The 18,768-nt window shown below is 26.2% G+C and overlaps 3 protein-coding genes across 3 annotated transcripts; 1 reads left to right on the forward strand and 2 right to left on the reverse strand.

Annotated features, from left to right (window-relative positions):
- Positions 1-5,145: 5,145 nt before the first annotated feature.
- On the reverse strand, positions 5,146-7,176 carry LOC137000791 (uncharacterized). Its single transcript, XM_067358270.1, has one exon. The coding sequence runs from the start codon at positions 7,079-7,081 to the stop codon at positions 6,014-6,016; it is 1,068 nt and encodes a 355-aa protein (XP_067214371.1). The 5' UTR covers positions 7,082-7,176; the 3' UTR covers positions 5,146-6,013.
- Positions 7,177-8,722: 1,546 nt separating this feature from the next.
- On the reverse strand, positions 8,723-12,260 carry LOC137000743 (collagen alpha-2(IX) chain-like). Its single transcript, XM_067358094.1, has 2 exons — positions 12,249-12,260; positions 8,723-9,580 (listed from the first exon to the last, which is right to left on the reverse strand). Exons 1-2 carry the CDS (start codon positions 12,258-12,260, stop codon positions 8,723-8,725), a joined length of 870 nt encoding a protein of 289 aa, XP_067214195.1.
- Positions 12,261-12,327: 67 nt separating this feature from the next.
- Positions 12,328-15,233, forward strand: LOC137000790 (uncharacterized). The gene has a single exon (XM_067358269.1). The coding sequence runs from the start codon at positions 12,368-12,370 to the stop codon at positions 13,649-13,651; it is 1,284 nt and encodes a 427-aa protein (XP_067214370.1). The 5' UTR covers positions 12,328-12,367; the 3' UTR covers positions 13,652-15,233.
- Positions 15,234-18,768: the final 3,535 nt, after the last annotated feature.

The raw sequence follows: 18,768 nt of genomic DNA on the forward strand, positions 1-18,768 counted from the left end.
TTTAATGAAAAGAAAAGAATCGTGTAGTCTGATCAGGACGTAACAATATAATGATACAAAATAACTTACTTTTAAGTTTAAACAATGGTAAGAATATAATTAAGATTATATTAAAATTGAATAATGAAATTGTACAAATACTTGATGAAAAACTTAGTGATATTCCATATCTACTAGATATGGAAAATACTATATTACTATTGTACAATTCTACAAATATTAAAGAGTTGAAACATTTAGACGATATAGATTATGTAGTTAAAGATGATATATTTAAAGAAGATAATATCGTCATTAAAAAATTACTTAAATTCAAGAGTGAAAAATATTCAGGTATTATGTATGTAACTGATTTTAAAAATAAGTACTTGTTTGAAGTTTCTAAAAACGAGATAAAGGATGTATCGTTTGGAAATGTTTACATATTTAATAGCGACATAATTGATTGTTTTAATTTAAATGATACAAGTTTATTAATAATGTTATATAGAAGAAGCAAGAAAGGCTTAAAGTATTATATATTTACAAAACAAGACGGGAGTTACATAAAATTTAAGACTATAAATGATGTTATTTCCTATTTGGATGATTATTACACTATAATAAGGGAGTCTGTATATGTAAAATAGTAAAGTTTTTGAAATTTTATAGATTTATGTATAAAAATGAACTTAATTAAGAGAAATAAGTCTGTTGAAGAATATTGTAAGATAAAATTATTTAATTCTTTAAGAAAAATATCTAATGATTTAGATATAACTAATGATAACCTAACTTCTTTTATAGATAAGTTAAATATAACTAATAATATAACAACAGAAGAATTAGTTGATTATGTATCTGGTTATTTATACGAAAAAGTACTTAATAATTACGATTATGCAGTTTTAGCATCTAGAGTTGTTTTGTTTAATATTAATAAATCTGGTTTTAAAACATTTGATGAATATGTTAACTTTTTTGTTGATATATTTAATAATGATTTTATTGATACATATAATAGATATAAGGACGATATTAACGAAATAGTTTTGCATGATAAATATGTTTCTAATTATATAGGACTTAAAACATTGACATCTTATTTGTTGAAGTACAACAATAAGATAGAAAATCCTTGTTATATATGGATGAGAGTATCTATTTTTATAAATAGTAAGTATGACTCAGATATTGAAAGTATAAAGAAGACGTATAAGTCACTATTGAATGGATTTTATATACACGGATCTCCTACATTATTTAATTCTGGACTTAAAAACCAACAGTTATCTAGTTGTTATTTATTACAGATGGATGATAGTATAGATAGTATTTATAATATGATTCTTTGAAGGACATTGCAAAGATATCTCAAGGAGCCGGTGGTGTAGGACTTGGTATAACCGGTATAAGAAACGAAGGTTCTAAGATAAGAAAGGTTGATATATCTAATGGTATAGTAGGAGTTTTAAAAAATATTAATTCAACGGTCAATTATGTAAATCAATCTGGTAAAAGACCAGGATCTGCTGCTGTATATTTAGAACCATGGCATCCTGATATATTAAAATTTGTAGGCGCTAAAAGATTTTTACAAAACGAGGAATTTTCAGCAAAAAATTTATTTTATGGATTATGGATTCCTGATATATTTATGAGAAGAGTTAAATCAGGAGGTAAGTGGTCGCTGTTTGATCCTAGCGTATGTAAGAACTTACACAATACACACGGAAAAGAGTTCGAGGAACTGTATGAATATTATGAAAACAAAGGTATGTATACAGATCAGATAGATCCTAGAGATTTGTGGGATAAAATTATAGATACTCAGATAGAAACTGGAGGTCCTTATATTTTATTTAAAGATACGTGTAACATACAATCTAATCAAAATAATCTTGGTACAATTAGATGTAGTAATCTTTGTGCTGAAATAATACAATATTCATCATCCAAAAGTATATCAGTTTGTAATTTAGCATCTATAAATTTGGTAAAGATGTTAAGAAATAATAAATTTGATTTTAACTTACTTAAAGAAACTGTTGAGTTGATAGTAGAAAATCTTAATAAGATTATAGATGTAAATCATTATCCGTCCGATAGTGCATCATTATCAAATCTAGAAAATAGACCTATAGGTATAGGAGTTCAAGGTTTAGCTGACTTATTTCATGAAATGAAATATTCATACGAAGACGAAGAGGCTAAATTGTTAAACAAGAATATATTCGAATCTATATATTATTATGCATTAAATAAAAGTTGTAATTTGGCTAGAAAATATAATAAAACATATAAAAATTATAGTACATCTCTTGTTTCAAAAGGATTACTTCATTTCGATTTCTATGATCTAAACGATTATAAGTTTATTAATGATTTCGATTCTCTTAGATTAAAGATTAGAAAATTTGGATTATATAATAGTTTGTTAATTGCTCAAATGCCAACAGCAACAACATCTCAGATATTAGGGAATTACGATTGTGTTGAACCTTGGATATGTAATATATACTATAAAAAAGTGCTAAATGGGAATTTTAAAATTGTTAATAGAAGAATGTATGATGATATTAAAAAAATTGGATTGTGGGATGATAACATGAAGAATAAAATATTAAATAATAACGGATCTATAAGAAATATTTTATCAATACCTGAAAATATAAGAAGAATATATAAGACAATATATGAATTGGACAGTGATGTATTAATTGATTATTATATAGACAGGGCTCCGTTTATAGATCAAAGCCAATCTATGAATATTTATATAAATAGTAAGAGGAAGATATATATAACAAAATAAATAGGTTGATATATTCAAAGCATGGAAATGTAAGTTAAAGACAGGATTATATTACTTAAGAATAGAGACAAAATATATCAAACCTAAGGAATTATGTGAATCTTGTTCATCTTAAATATAATTTTTTATTTTGTTTATTATATATTTAATATTTGATTATAATTTGAAATTTTATTGCTGTATGTAAAATGGATAAGGCAAATTGTAGACATCTTCTGTTTTACAAGACTTCAGATAATGCCTATGCTCCAGTTAAGGCATCGATGTGTTCTGCTGGATATGACTTAAGAGCGTCCTCAGATCATATTATCTATCCAATTCCAAATAAAAATGATCCTATACCGACTAATTTGAAAGTTATAATACCAAACGGATGTTATGGAAGAATTGCTTCCAGATCTGGACTGGCTTTAAAATTGTTAGATGTAGGAGGAGGCGTTGTAGACAGTGATTATAGAGGAGAGATATTTGTAATAATGTATAACTATGGAGATGCTCCGTTTGTAATAAATAAAGGAGATAAAATTGCTCAAATTATATGTGAGAAGATAGAAAATGTTGAATTATTAGAGATTACAAAAAATGAATTAGATATCAATAATACAGAAAGAGGATCAAAAGGATTTGGATCTAGTGGAATAAAATAGTAAGTTACATTCCTTTTATAAAATTTTTAATCTTAATTTTAGTATTTTTATCTTTAGAACTTAAATGTTTCGATTTTAACGATAGAATTTTTTTTTCTGGATGGTATGCGAATCCGTACATATTATGTTTATAGCTTTTAATTTCGTTTAAGAATGTCATGTTATTGTATCTTTTATATTTTATATATATGTTTTTATCATTAAATTTATATAAATTTTTATGTAATAATGACTTTCTTATACACCATTTATGATTGTGATATTCGTTATCTAACATCGTTCTGTATATATAACATCTTGAAAAAGTAACGTTTGTAAAATATTTTACGACATGTTCCATTCCGAGGCATATACATATTTTTGGTTTATTTGTTTCCATTACTAAATTTGTATATTCCCAATACTTGGATTTGTAATCAGAAAAGTTTGACTTTCCTCCTGGTAGTATATATCCTGTTATGTTGTATATATCGTCATACGATCTGAATGTGTTTTTATCGAAGCTATTATTAAGAGTTATGATTTTATCTATTTCGTTGAAGTAATTATATATATGACTTAAATCAGTATGTTCTGATTCTTTGAATACAATAAGTTCTGATTTACAAGAAAAAATTATAACTAATAAAATTAATAATTTTATTTATTATATTATAATTATAAATAGTTTTAAGATTGGAATAAATTAATATTATTAATGTTTATACAAATATTTAAAGATTAACGACTAGAAAAATGTACAATATTAATTATTTTAGAACACACATGCTCCTCCTGGTCTTCTGTGATCAAATGTTGCAGAAATTTTACCATTATCAATACTTATTCCTGTAACTGCACTATAATCTCCCCTCATATATGGTATTGATTCGTGGTAGTTATATCTTCTGTATAATTCACGATTATTTTTACTAAATTCTCTTTCGGAGAATAATAAATTTGGCTCGAGTTGATGATGAAATCTCGGAGCTTTGATAGCATCAACTATATTCATATCTTTGTTTATAATATTATTTAACACTTGAACTATTGATGATATTATTTTAGGACCTCCAGCTGCTCCTAATACGTATTTGGCATTATATTTATTAGTCTTTTTGTCTAACTCACTTAAAATACTAGTTGCAATAGACGAGATAGGATATTTTCCTGGCTCTGGAAAATTATATTTAGCAGGAGGGAGATGACCGGCGTCTATCCTATTTGGAAGTGAAAAATCGCTCATTTGGTTGTTAAATATTATACCAGATTTTGAAATGATCCACGATCCAAATCTTAAATTTATTGTACTCGTTAGGGAAATAATAGCATCATTTGTTTTAATTACAATATTTGCTGTTCCAGAGTCTGGTAATAATGAAAATCTCTGATAGTAATGTTTATCGTCGTTAGATGTTTTATTATTCAATAATATTTTATTTAACGTTATTTCTTGGAATTTTTTATTTTTCATCAATCCGATTAATCCATTCATATTATTGAATCTCGGATCTCCGAAATTTGTCCTAATTGAAAATGAATACTTCAATGCTTCTATTATTACATAGTTCAATCTTTGTTTATCGGAGTTATTATTCTTTTCCATATATGATTCTAGGATACCTAAAACAAAAATAACACATATACCTCCCCCTGGAAGATTTGTTGTTTCTAACTTGTATCTTTTTCCGTTGAAAGTATAATACTGAACCAAGAGTTTTGTAATTAATGGTTTGACTTTAAGAAAGTCGTTGTTTGTTAATATTCCGTTTTGCGAATTAACTTCATTTAATAGCATCGTTGTGTATGTTTTATTTCTGTAAAATAGTTCTCCTCCATACTTTGAAATATCTTTTAGAGTTTTTGATAAATCTTTTCTTATCCATGTATCGTTATTTTGGTATACCACACATTCCAGTTTTATTATTTATAAAAACATCTCTATATTTTTCTTCAATATATATATATATATACACACACACACACACACACATGTGTGTATTGATATTTCTCTAGTATATCTCCTATTACACATTCAAATCCGTTATCTGCAAGTTTTGCTATTGGATTCACTATATTTTCCCACTTTAACTTTCCATAATTATTATGCAAATGGTAATATCCCTTTAAGGCGGAAGGAACTCCAACTACTTTACCAAATATTTTATTAGAAGTTTTAAAATCAAAAGAAGATGTATTTAATTTTATAGGCGCGACTTCTCTGAAATTTATTATAAAAGTTTTATCTGTTTTTGAAAATTTTATTATTCCAAAGAATCCTTCTCCGAGTCCCATATCTTGAGGTTTTCCAACACCTTCACATAACATAGTCGAAATAGCTGCATCAATCGCGTTACCTCCCTTTTCAATTATTTCTTTTGCGTTCTCTGCGCATACTCTAGAGTTACTAACTATTGCATTGTTCCCAATCTTATCATATATAGAACTATCATATTTTTTACAGCTACAAACTAATAATTCTACTAAATATAAAAAGTATAACAGTTTCATTTATTTAAAATGAAAATTTAAAAAATATTGAAAATATAATGACTAGAAAATATTGCTGGAAGATGAAAACAAAATTTGTTAATTATATATACTCGAACCTACTAAATCTTAATCCATAACCTCCTCTTCTCAAATCAAATACTGGTTCTCTCTTATAAATTCCAGTAACAGTATTGTATGAGCTATAATCATAAATTACCACGTTATTATTTTTCATTTCATTGACTCTTTCATAATATTTATCACATAATCTATTAGTAAGATAGCATTTTTCGGCTCGTATTTCTTTATATTTATTCGAAAACAATCTAGGATTATCAATTGCGTCTTTAAATGTCATATTATTTCTAAAGATATTATACATAACGTTTAATACTCCACTTGGAATTCTATATCCACCAGTTCCTCCCATCATTAATATAGGTTTTTTGTTCTTTAACATTATTATTACTGATGAATATGATGGGGGCGAAATTCTAGATATTGATTTATTATAATAATCTGGAAAATCTTTTAGTTGATTATTTAAAATAACACCAGTTGAATTAGATATAAAATTAGATCCAAAATATCTATTTATTGTACTCGTGAAACACAAGCAGTTATATTTATCGTCTTGAATACAAATATTTGTAGTTCCATGTTTTTTTTCTTTTTCTGAAACTTTCCATTTTGGTATTTTTTTACTATATTCGTAGTATCTGTACTTTGGAACAGATTTATAAAATTCTCTCTGGATTTCGATTATATCATATTTACTATTAAATATTTTTTTTACATCTTCTAATAGAACCTTTCCGACTCCTGGATAACTAGTACTGTAAAAGTCTATAGAACTGTTCAATCTTTTGTATGAAGGTTTTGTTATTTTAGCTCTGTATCTTACAAAGTCATTTTTTTCTATTTTATTGTTATAGTTATGTAAATCTTTAATAATATCTTCTGATATTGTATTATAAAAATGATTTATTCCTTTGTTCTTAATTTTAGATAATGTATTACACAATTCTATATTTCTCATTTTACCATTTGTTCCTATTAAATGTTTAAAATTTTGGTAGTGATTTATTATTCTCAATAAATTTCTATCTGCAGGAACTCCGTTTTTACACAGTACTTCTAAATATTCTATTATTTTACGTAAGTTCATCTTTCCCCATCTTCTATGTATAGCTTGATATCCTCTTAATGCACCTGGTACACCAATTTCATAAAAGTTATTTTTTATATCAGAAAGTTTAGTTAATTTTTTGGAGATACTTCTCTTGCGTCTACCATAAAAACTTCTCTATTCATTTTTACAATACCTGTAAATCCACCGCCTATTCCAGAATCTTGTGGGGAAACTAGTCCCTCGCACAACATTACTCCTATAGATGCATCTATGATATTCCCTCCAAGAAGTATCAGATTTCTACCTACTGATGTGCAATAAATACTGTTTGTGACTATTGAATATTGTGGAAGTCCACATGTTAAACTCAGTAAGTATAGAAAATTGAAAATAAAAAATTTTCTCATTTATAAATGTATAAATTGTGCATTAAAATGTTAGCTATTTTATTTGTTGCAATAAATGTTTATTGTAATAGTACTATAGACGAATTAGATAAAGAAATGAAGCAATATTTGGAAGAAGCTTATAAACAAATAAAACCTTTAAATTATACTTATTAAGTATAATAATATTATCTTAAAGATTTAAATTATACTTATTAAGTATGATAATATTATCTCAGATTTAAATATGTATATTTTAAAGGATCTCTTTTTTTTATAGTTTATCTCTCCATATTAGATCTGGAACAGACTTAAACTAATATAATGGTTATAAATTGAGTCCCTCTTATACAATAGATTGATTATAAATATATATCCATATAAAAAAATTATAGTAAACTTATCACAAACATATAAAGTTAACAAAATAGAATAAAATAATTACAAATATAAGAAACCATTAAAATTATAATTAACCGATCACAAACACTGAATAAAATTACAGTGACAAAACACCTTAATTGCACAAAATCACAAAAGTAAAAAAGTAATAACAAATGTAAATTTTATGTCTTTTTAGGTAACTTCTTAATTTATTATATATAATTTTCAATTTTAATAGAGAACTCTAATGAATAACTTTGATGATTCTTTATAATTATCCAATTTACGTAATCTTTAAATTCTCTTATAAAATTCTCGGACAATACCTGATATCTTGAGATAAAGTCCCAATTAACTTTATCTGAAAATTCTCTTATTGTATCTTCTGACATACGTTGATATTTTGACGTAATCTCCCAATTTATAAAATCTTTATACTCTAATAGAAAATTTTTTGATAAATTTTGGTATTTTAGTACAACGTTTAAATTTAAATTTAATAAATGTTTCCTTATAAAATTTTCAGATAATATTTGGTTAATTTGTATACATTGCCAACATATAAGATTCGAGAATTTATCTATTATTTCTTCAGATAAACTTTGATAAATTTTTAAGATAAAAATTATTTTATCAGATAAAATTTAAATTTAATTTATCAAGTCTTTTCCAATTATAAAATTCTTTATTACCTAGCTTACATAATTTTGTCGCATTAATATAATTATTTTCTTTCATCATTATCAATTCAAATTCATCATACCTGATGTAACAAAATCTATCATTAATCTCCTTAGAAATTAAAGATTTGAAGTCCATTTTCTTACTTTTATAAAGAAATAATAAAATTTCATATTATTTCAAAGAATTATAACCGTTATTTAGAAACATTATCATTAAATTATTTTTAATCTAATTTAATTGACGAAGTTTTATTTATTCCATTACTATACCCCGAAGGACCCTGTTCTCCTTGAGATCCATTCTCTCCTTTATCTCCTTTAGGGCCTGTTTTACCTTTATCTCCTTTGGAACCTATATCTCCTTTCGAACCTTTATCCCCTTTAGGACCTATATCTCCTTTCGAACCTTTATCTCCTTTGGAACCTTTATCCCCCTTGGGACCTATATCTCCTTTGGGACCTACATCTCCTTCGGAACCTCTATCTCCTTTAGAACCTATATCTCCCTTGGGACCTATATCTCCTTTTGGGCCTATATCTCCTTTAGGACCTATATCTCCTTCTGAACCTTTATCTCCCTTAGAACCTATATCCCCCTTGGGACCTATATCTCCTTCCGAACCTTTATCTCCTTTAGAACCTGTATCACCTTTGGAACCTTTATCTCTTTTAGGGCCTATATCTCCTTCTGGTCCTGTATCGCCTTTCTTACCAGTATCTCCCTTAGGTCCTGTATCTCCTTCATGACCTGTGTCACCTTTAGGACCTGAATTACCTTTCTGACCAGTATCGCCTTTAGGACTATCCCCTTTAGGACCCGTATCACCTTTAGGACCCGTATCACCTTTAGGACCCGTATCACCCTTAGGACCCGTATCGCCTTTAGGACCGGTATCACCTTTAGGACCCGTATCGCCTTTAGGACCGGTATCGCCCTTAGGACCCGTATCGCCTTTAGGACCGGTATCGCCTTTAGGACCAGTGTTACCTTTAGGACCTTTGTCTCCCGAAAGACCTGTATCCCCTACAGGACCTTTATCTCCATCAGGACCTTTCGCAGGATTATCTATCTTTATTTCATCCTGCTTATTCAATTTATCATTATTTATGTAAATAACAACAATCCATACTATTAGTGTCGTTATTATTACAACAATAAAAAATATAGAAATATATACAACGTTGTTGTTAACGTACATTTTATATATTGTAAAATAATTAAATTTTAAAACTGTAAAATATTGAATATATTACAACTATATTTGTTATAACTGAAATTTTATATCAAATAGTAATTGTTATTAGTTTATATATCCTAATAAGTTATATTGGAGATGTTTATGTACAATAAATATTATAGTAAAATAATAAAATAAATAGTATATTTTGATTTATCTTTTATAACTAACCATAAACTTTATAACAATACAATATTGACTCTAAAAACAGTAACTCAGCCTTAAATAAAATTCAAGATGGTCCCAAGCCCGTTAATGAGGAGGGTATATATTTTAGATAATTTTTTTAATAAAGTACATATAATAAAAATTTTTTTATTTAATTAATAAATAATATGTAACTAAAGTAAAAAATTTTATATTATAACTGAAAATATATAAGCGTACTAAAAAATGGATACCATTAGAATTTTTTCAAATCACATAATATATTTCAATATATTTAATTCTCTCGATCTTGAAGATCTTAATAACTTATATAAAACAGGATGTAGTGTTATAACAAAATCAATACTACATTATATAGAATATAAGCCAGTTGTACTTAATTATATTGATGGTATTCACGAGGATATTTTGAAAATATTTGTCGAAAATGACAGAGGATTAATCTTACTTAAATATGATCTATCAGAAAATTTTCTAAATTTCTATGTCGACAAACAAAAAGATAAAATCAGACAAATGTACAATGGTTGTGTATATCTCAAAAACAAAAACTATATCATGAATTTATTTCAAACAATATATCTAATGTAATTTGGGAAGATATTTCAAAAAGGAATTTAGATATTAATTTCTTAAGAAAATTCAAGAACTACATAAAATGGGATGTATATTTTAACAATAATAAAATGCCAATACAACATATCATGGAATTTATGGACTTGGAAAACTTTCCATATAGAACTATATCCACAACTCAAACATTACCAGATCATTTTATAAAAAAAAATTTTACAAAACTAGATTTAAGATCAATAAAATAGAAAATCAAAAACTATCAAAAAGTTTTATTGAAGAAATAATTGATAAAATTCCTCAAGATTTGATTATTTATATAGTTAAGAGTCAAGTTTTAAACAACGATATTTCTTTTATAAGAAAAATACTAAACAAATTTGATTCTAATTGTTGGAAGTATATTTCTCTTCATTACAGATTACCAGAATTATTTATAAGCGCGTACAAAGACAAAGTTATTTGGAAATTTATCTCTTCCAACCAAGATCTGTCACTTGATTTTATAAAAAAGTTTGAAGACTATATTGATTTTGATTTTCTATTGAATGGTGATTTAAATAATGAAGTTTTTGCTTATTGCGTAAGTAAATTTAACTGTCAATACATTATACATGTTAGTTCTAACTTAAAACAAGAACATATAAGATATTTAATTGGAAAATGTGACGAGGAATCTTTAGATCAGTTGTGTACCGACTTTAAAATTCCAGACGATATAATAATAGAATACAAAGATAAAGTTGATTGGCATCTTATTTGTAAATTCCAAAGTTTATCTGAAGAAATAATAGATAAATTCTCGAATCTTATATGTTGGCAATGTATACAAATTAACCAAATATTATCTGAAAATTTTATAAGGAAACATTTATTAAATTTAAATTTAAACGTTGTACTAAAATACCAAAATTTATCAAAAAATTTTCTATTAGAGTATAAAGATTTTATAAATTGGGAGATTACGTCAAAATATCAACGTATGTCAGAAGATACAATAAGAGAATTTTCAGATAAAGTTAATTGGGACTTTATCTCAAGATATCAGGTATTGTCCGAGAATTTTATAAGAGAATTTAAAGATTACGTAAATTGGATAATTATAAAGAATCATCAAAGTTATTCATTAGAGTTCTCTATTGAAATTGAAAATTATATATAATAAATTAAGAAGTTATCTAAAAAGACATAAAATTTACATTTGTTATTACTTTTTTACTTTTGTGATTTTGTGCAATTAAGGTGTTTTGTCACTGTAATTTTATTCAGTGTTTGTGATCGGTTAATTATAATTTTAATGGTTTCTTATATTTGTAATTATTTTATTCTATTTTGTTAACTTTATATGTTTGTGATAAGTTTACTATAATTTTATATGGATATATATTTATAATCAATCTATTGTATAAGAGGGACTCAATTTATAACCATTATATTAGTTTAAGTCTGTTCCAGATCTAATATGGAGAGATAAACTATAAAAAAAAGAGATCCTTTAAAATATACATATTTAAATCTAAGATAATATTATCATACTTAATAAGTATAATTTAAATCTTTAAGATAATATTATTATACTTAATAAGTATAATTTAAAGGTTTTATTTGTTTATAAGCTTCTTCCAAATATTGCTTCATTTCTTTATCTAATTCGTCTATAGTACTATTACAATAAACATTTATTGCAACAAATAAAATAGCTAACATTTTAATGCACAATTTATACATTTATAAATGAGAAAATTTTTTATTTTCAATTTTCTATACTTACTGAGTTTAACATGTGGACTTCCACAATATTCAATAGTCACAAACAGTATTTATTGCACATCAGTAGGTAGAAATCTGATACTTCTTGGAGGGAATATCATAGATGCATCTATAGGAGTAATGTTGTGCGAGGGACTAGTTTCCCCACAAGATTCTGGAATAGGCGGTGGATTTACAGGTATTGTAAAAATGAATAGAGAAGTTTTTATGGTAGACGCAAGAGAAGTATCTCCAAAAAAATTAACTAAACTTTCTGATATAAAAAATAACTTTTATGAAATTGGTGTACCAGGTGCATTAAGAGGATATCAAGCTATACATAGAAGATGGGGAAAGATGAACTTACGTAAAATAATAGAATATTTAGAAGTACTGTGTAAAAACGGAGTTCCTGCAGATAGAAATTTATTGAGAATAATAAATCACTACCAAAATTTTAAACATTTAATAGGAACAAATGGTAAAATGAGAAATATAGAATTGTGTAATACATTATCTAAAATTAAGAACAAAGGAATAAATCATTTTTATAATACAATATCAGAAGATATTATTAAAGATTTACATAACTATAACAATAAAATAGAAAAAAATGACTTTGTAAGATACAGAGCTAAAATAACAAAACCTTCATACAAAAGATTGAACAGTTCTATAGACTTTTACAGTACTAGTTATCCAGGAGTCGGAAAGGTTCTATTAGAAGATGTAAAAAAAATATTTAATAGTAAATATGATATAATCGAAATCCAGAGAGAATTTTATAAATCTGTTCCAAAGTACAGATACTACGAATATAGTAAAAAAATACCAAAATGGAAAGTTTCAGAAAAAGAAAAAAAACATGGAACTACAAATATTTGTATTCAAGACGATAAATATAACTGCTTGTGTTTCACGAGTACAATAAATAGATATTTTGGATCTAATTTTATATCTAATTCAACTGGTGTTATTTTAAATAATCAACTAAAAGATTTTCCAGATTATTATAATAAATCAATATCTAGAATTTCGCCCCCATCATATTCATCAGTAATAATAATGTTAAAGAACAAAAAACCTATATTAATGATGGGAGGAACTGGTGGATATAGAATTCCAAGTGGAGTATTAAACGTTATGTATAATATCTTTAGAAATAATATGACATTTAAAGACGCAATTGATAATCCTAGATTGTTTTCGAATAAATATAAAGAAATACGAGCCGAAAAATGCTATCTTACTAATAGATTATGTGATAAATATTATGAAAGAGTCAATGAAATGAAAAATAATAACGTGGTAATTTATGATTATAGCTCATACAATACTGTTACTGGAATTTATAAGAGAGAACCAGTATTTGATTTGAGAAGAGGAGGTTATGGATTAAGATTTAGTAGGTTCGAGTATATATAATTAACAAATTTTGTTTTCATCTTCCAGCAATATTTTCTAGTCATTATATTTTCAATATTTTTTAAATTTTCATTTTAAATAAATGAAACTGTTATACTTTTTATATTTAGTAGAATTATTAGTTTGTAGCTGTAAAAAATATGATAGTTCTATATATGATAAGATTGGGAACAATGCAATAGTTAGTAACTTTAGAGTATGCGCAGAGAACGCAAAAGAAATAATTGAAAAGGGAGGTAACGCGATTGATGCAGCTATTTCGACTATGTTATGTGAAGGTGTTGGAAAACCTCAAGATATGGGACTCGGAGGAGGATTCTTTGGAATAATAAAATTTTTAAAAACAGATAAAACTTTTATAATAAATTTCAGAGAAGTCGCGCCTATAAAATTAAATACATCTTCTTTTGATTTTAAAACTTCTAATAAAATATTTGGTAAAGTAGTTGGAGTTCCTTCCGCCTTAAAGGGATATTACCATTTGCATAATAATTATGGAAAGTTAAAGTGGGAAAATATAGTGAATCCAATAGCAAAACTTGCAGATAACGGATTTGAATGTGTAATAGGAGATATACTAGAGAAATATCAATACACACATGTGTGTGTGTGTGTGTGTGTGTGTATATATATATATATATATATTGAAGAAAAATATAGAGATGTTTTTATAAATAATAAAACTGGAATGTGTGGTATACCAAAATAACGATATATGGATAAGAAAAGATTTATCAAAAACTCTAAAAGATATTTCAAAGTATGGAGGAGAACTATTTTACAGAAATAAAACATACACAACGATGCTATTAAATGAAGTTAATTCGCAAAACGGAATATTAACAAACAACGACTTTCTTAAAGTCAAACCATTAATTACAAAACCCTTGGTTCAGTATTATACTTTCAACGGAAAAAGATACAAGTTAGAAACAACAAATCTTCCAGGGGGAGGTATATGTGTTATTTTTGTTTTAGGTATCCTAGAATCATATATGGAAAAGAATAATAACTCCGATAAACAAAGATTGAACTATGTAATAATAGAAGCATTGAAGTATTCATTTTCAATTAGGACAAATTTCGGAGATCCGAGATTCAATAATATGAATGGATTAATCGGATTGATGAAAAATAAAAAATTCCAAGAAATAACGTTAAATAAAATATTATTGAATAATAAAACATCTAACGACGATAAACATTACTATCAGAGATTTTCATTATTACCAGACTCTGGAACAGCAAATATTGTAATTAAAACAAATGATGCTATTATTTCCCTAACGAGTACAATAAATTTAAGATTTGGATCGTGGATCATTTCAAAATCTGGTATAATATTTAACAACCAAATGAGCGATTTTTCACTTCCAAATAGGATAGACGCCGGTCATCTCCCTCCTGCTAAATATAATTTTCCAGAGCCAGGAAAATATCCTATCTCGTCTATTGCAACTAGTATTTTAAGTGAGTTAGACAAAAAGACTAATAAATATAATGCCAAATACGTATTAGGAGCAGCTGGAGGTCCTAAAATAATATCATCAATAGTTCAAGTGTTAAATAATATTATAAACAAAGATATTGAATATAGTTGATGCTATCAAAGCTCCGAGATTTCATCATCAACTCGAGCCAAATTTATTATTCTCCGAAAGAGAATTTAGTAAAAATAATCGTGAATTATACAGAAGATATAACTACCACGAATCAATACCATATATGAGGGGAGATTATAGTGCAGTTACAGGAATAAGTATTGATAATGGTAAAATTTCTGCAACATTTGATCACAGAAGACCAGGAGGAGCATGTGTGTTCTAAAATAATTAATATTGTACATTTTTCTAGTCGTTAATCTTTAAATATTTGTATAAACATTAATAATATTAATTTATTCCAATCTTAAAACTATTTATAATTATAATATAATAAATGAAATTATTAATTTTATTAGTTATAATTTTTTCTTGTAAATCAGAACTTATTGTATTCAAAGAATCAGAACATACTGATTTAAGTCATATATATAATTACTTCAACGAAATAGATAAAATCATAACTCTTAATAATAGCTTCGATAAAAACACATTCAGATCGTATGACGATATATACAACATAACAGGATATATACTACCAGGAGGAAAGTCAAACTTTTCTGATTACAAATCCAAGTATTGGGAATATACAAATTTAGTAATGGAAACAAATAAACCAAAAATATGTATATGCCTCGGAATGGAACATGTCGTAAAATATTTTACAAACGTTACTTTTTCAAGATGTTATATATACAGAACGATGTTAGATAACGAATATCACAATCATAAATGGTGTATAAGAAAGTCATTATTACATAAAAATTTATATAAATTTAATGATAAAAACATATATATAAAATATAAAAGATACAATAACATGACATTCTTAAACGAAATTAAAAGCTATAAACATAATATGTACGGATTCGCATACCATCCAGAAAAAAAAATTCTATCGTTAAAATCGAAACATTTAAGTTCTAAAGATAAAAATACTAAAATTAAGATTAAAAATTTTATAAAAGGAATGTAACTTACTATTTTATTCCACTAGATCCAAATCCTTTTGATCCTCTTTCTGTATTATTGATATCTAATTCATTTTTTTGTAATCTCTAATAATTCAACATTTTCTATCTTCTCACATATAATTTGAGCAATTTTATCTCCTTTATTTATTACAAACAAAGCATCTCCATAGTTATACATTATTACAAATATCTCTCCTCTATAATCACTGTCTACAACGCCTCCTCCTACATCTAACAATTTTAAAGCCAGTCCAGATCTGGAAGCAATTCTTCCATAACATCCGTTTGGTATTATAACTTTCAAATTAGTCGGTATAGGATCATTTTTATTTGGAATTGGATAGATAATATGATCTGAGGACGCTCTTAAGTCATATCCAGCAGAACACATCGATGCCTTAACTGGAGCATAGGCATTATCTGAAGTCTTGTAAAACAGAAGATGTCTACAATTTGCCTTATCCATTTTACATACAGCAATAAAATTTCAAATTATAATCAAATATTAAATATATAATAAACAAAATAAAAAATTATATTCAAGATGAACAAGATTCACATAATTCCTTAGGTTTGATATATTTTGTCTCTATTCTTAAGTAATATAATCCTGTCTTTAACTTACATTTCCATGCTTTGAATATCAACCTATTTATTTTGTTATATATATCTTCCTCATTACTATTTATATAAATATTCATAGATTGGCTTTGATCTATAAACGGAGCCCTGTCTATATAATAATCAATTAATACATCACTGTCCAATTCATATATTGTCTTATATATTCTTCTTATATTTTCAGGTATTGATAAAATATTTCTTATAGATCCGTTATTATTTAATATTTTATTCTTTATGTTATCATCCCACAATCCAATTTTTTTAATATCATCATACATTCTTCTATTAACAATTTTAAAATTCCCATTTAGCACTTTTTTATAGTATATATTACATATCCAAGGTTCAACACAATCGTAATTCCCTAATATCTGAGATGTTGTTGCTGTTGGCAATTGAGCAATTAACAAACTATTATATAGTCCAAATTTTCTAATCTTTAATCTAAGAGAATCGAAATCATTAATAAACTTATAATCGTTTAGATCATAGAAATCGAAATGAAGTAATCCTTTTGAAACAAGAGATGTACTATAATTTTTATATGTTTTATTATATTTTCTAATTACAACTTTTATATGCATTTATATAGATTCGATTATTCTTGTTTAACAATTTAGCCTCTTCGTCTTCGTATGAATATTTCATTTCATGAAATTCAGCTAAACCTTGAACTCCTATACCTATAGGTCTATTTTCTAGATTTGATAATGATGCACTATCGAACGGATAATGATTTACATCTATAATCTTATTAAGATTTTCTACTATCAACTCAACAGTTTCTTTAAGTAAGTTAAGATCAAATTTATTATTTCTTAACTTTTACCAAATTTATAGATGCTAAATTACAAACTGATATACTTTTGGATGATGAATATTGTATTATTTCAGCACAAAGTTTACTACATCTAATTGTACCAAGATTATTTTGATTAGATTGTATGTTACACGTATCTTTAAATAAAATATAAGGACCTCCAGTTTCTATCTGAGTATCTATAATTTTATCCCACAAATCTCTAGGATCTATCTGATCTGTATACATACCTTTGTTTTCATAATATTCATACAGTTCCTCGAACTCTTTTCCGTGTGTATTGTGTAAGTTCTTACATACGCTAGGATCAAACAGCGACCACTTACCTCCTGATTTAACTCTTCTCATAAATATATCAGGAATCCATAATCCATAAAATAAATCTTTTGCTGAAAATTCCTCGTTTTGTAAAAATCTTTTAGCGCCTACAAATTTTAATATATCAGGATGCCATGGTTCTAAATATACAGCAGCAGATCCTGGTCTTTTACCAGATTGATTTACATAATTGACCGTTGAATTAATATTTTTTAAAACTCCTACTATACCATTAGATATATCAACCTTTCTTATCTTAGAACCTTCGTTTCTTATACCGGTTATACCAAGTCCTACACCACCGGCTCCTTGAGATATCTTTGCAATGTCCTTCAAAGAATCATAAATACTATCTATACTATCATCCATCTGTAATAAATAACAACTAGATAACTGTTGGTTTTTAAGTCCAGAATTAAATAATGTAGGAGATCCGTGTATATAAAATCCATTCAATAGTGACTTATACGTCTTCTTTATACTTTCAATATCTGAGTCATACTTACTATTTATAGAAATAGATACTCTCATCCATATATAACAAGGATTTTCTATCTTATTGTTGTACTTCAACTAATAAGATGTCAATGTTTTAAGTCCTATATAATTAGAAACATATTTATTATGCAAAACTATTTCGTTAATATCGTCCTTATATCTATTATATGTATCAATAAAATCATTATTAAATATATCAACAAAAAAGTTAACATATTCATCAAATGTTTTAAAACCAGATTTATTAATATTAAACAAAACAACTCTAGATGCTAAAACTGC

This window comes from Linepithema humile, chromosome 6, assembly GCF_040581485.1.
Source record: "Linepithema humile isolate Giens D197 chromosome 6, Lhum_UNIL_v1.0, whole genome shotgun sequence".
Lineage (NCBI taxonomy): Eukaryota > Metazoa > Arthropoda > Insecta > Hymenoptera > Formicidae > Linepithema > Linepithema humile.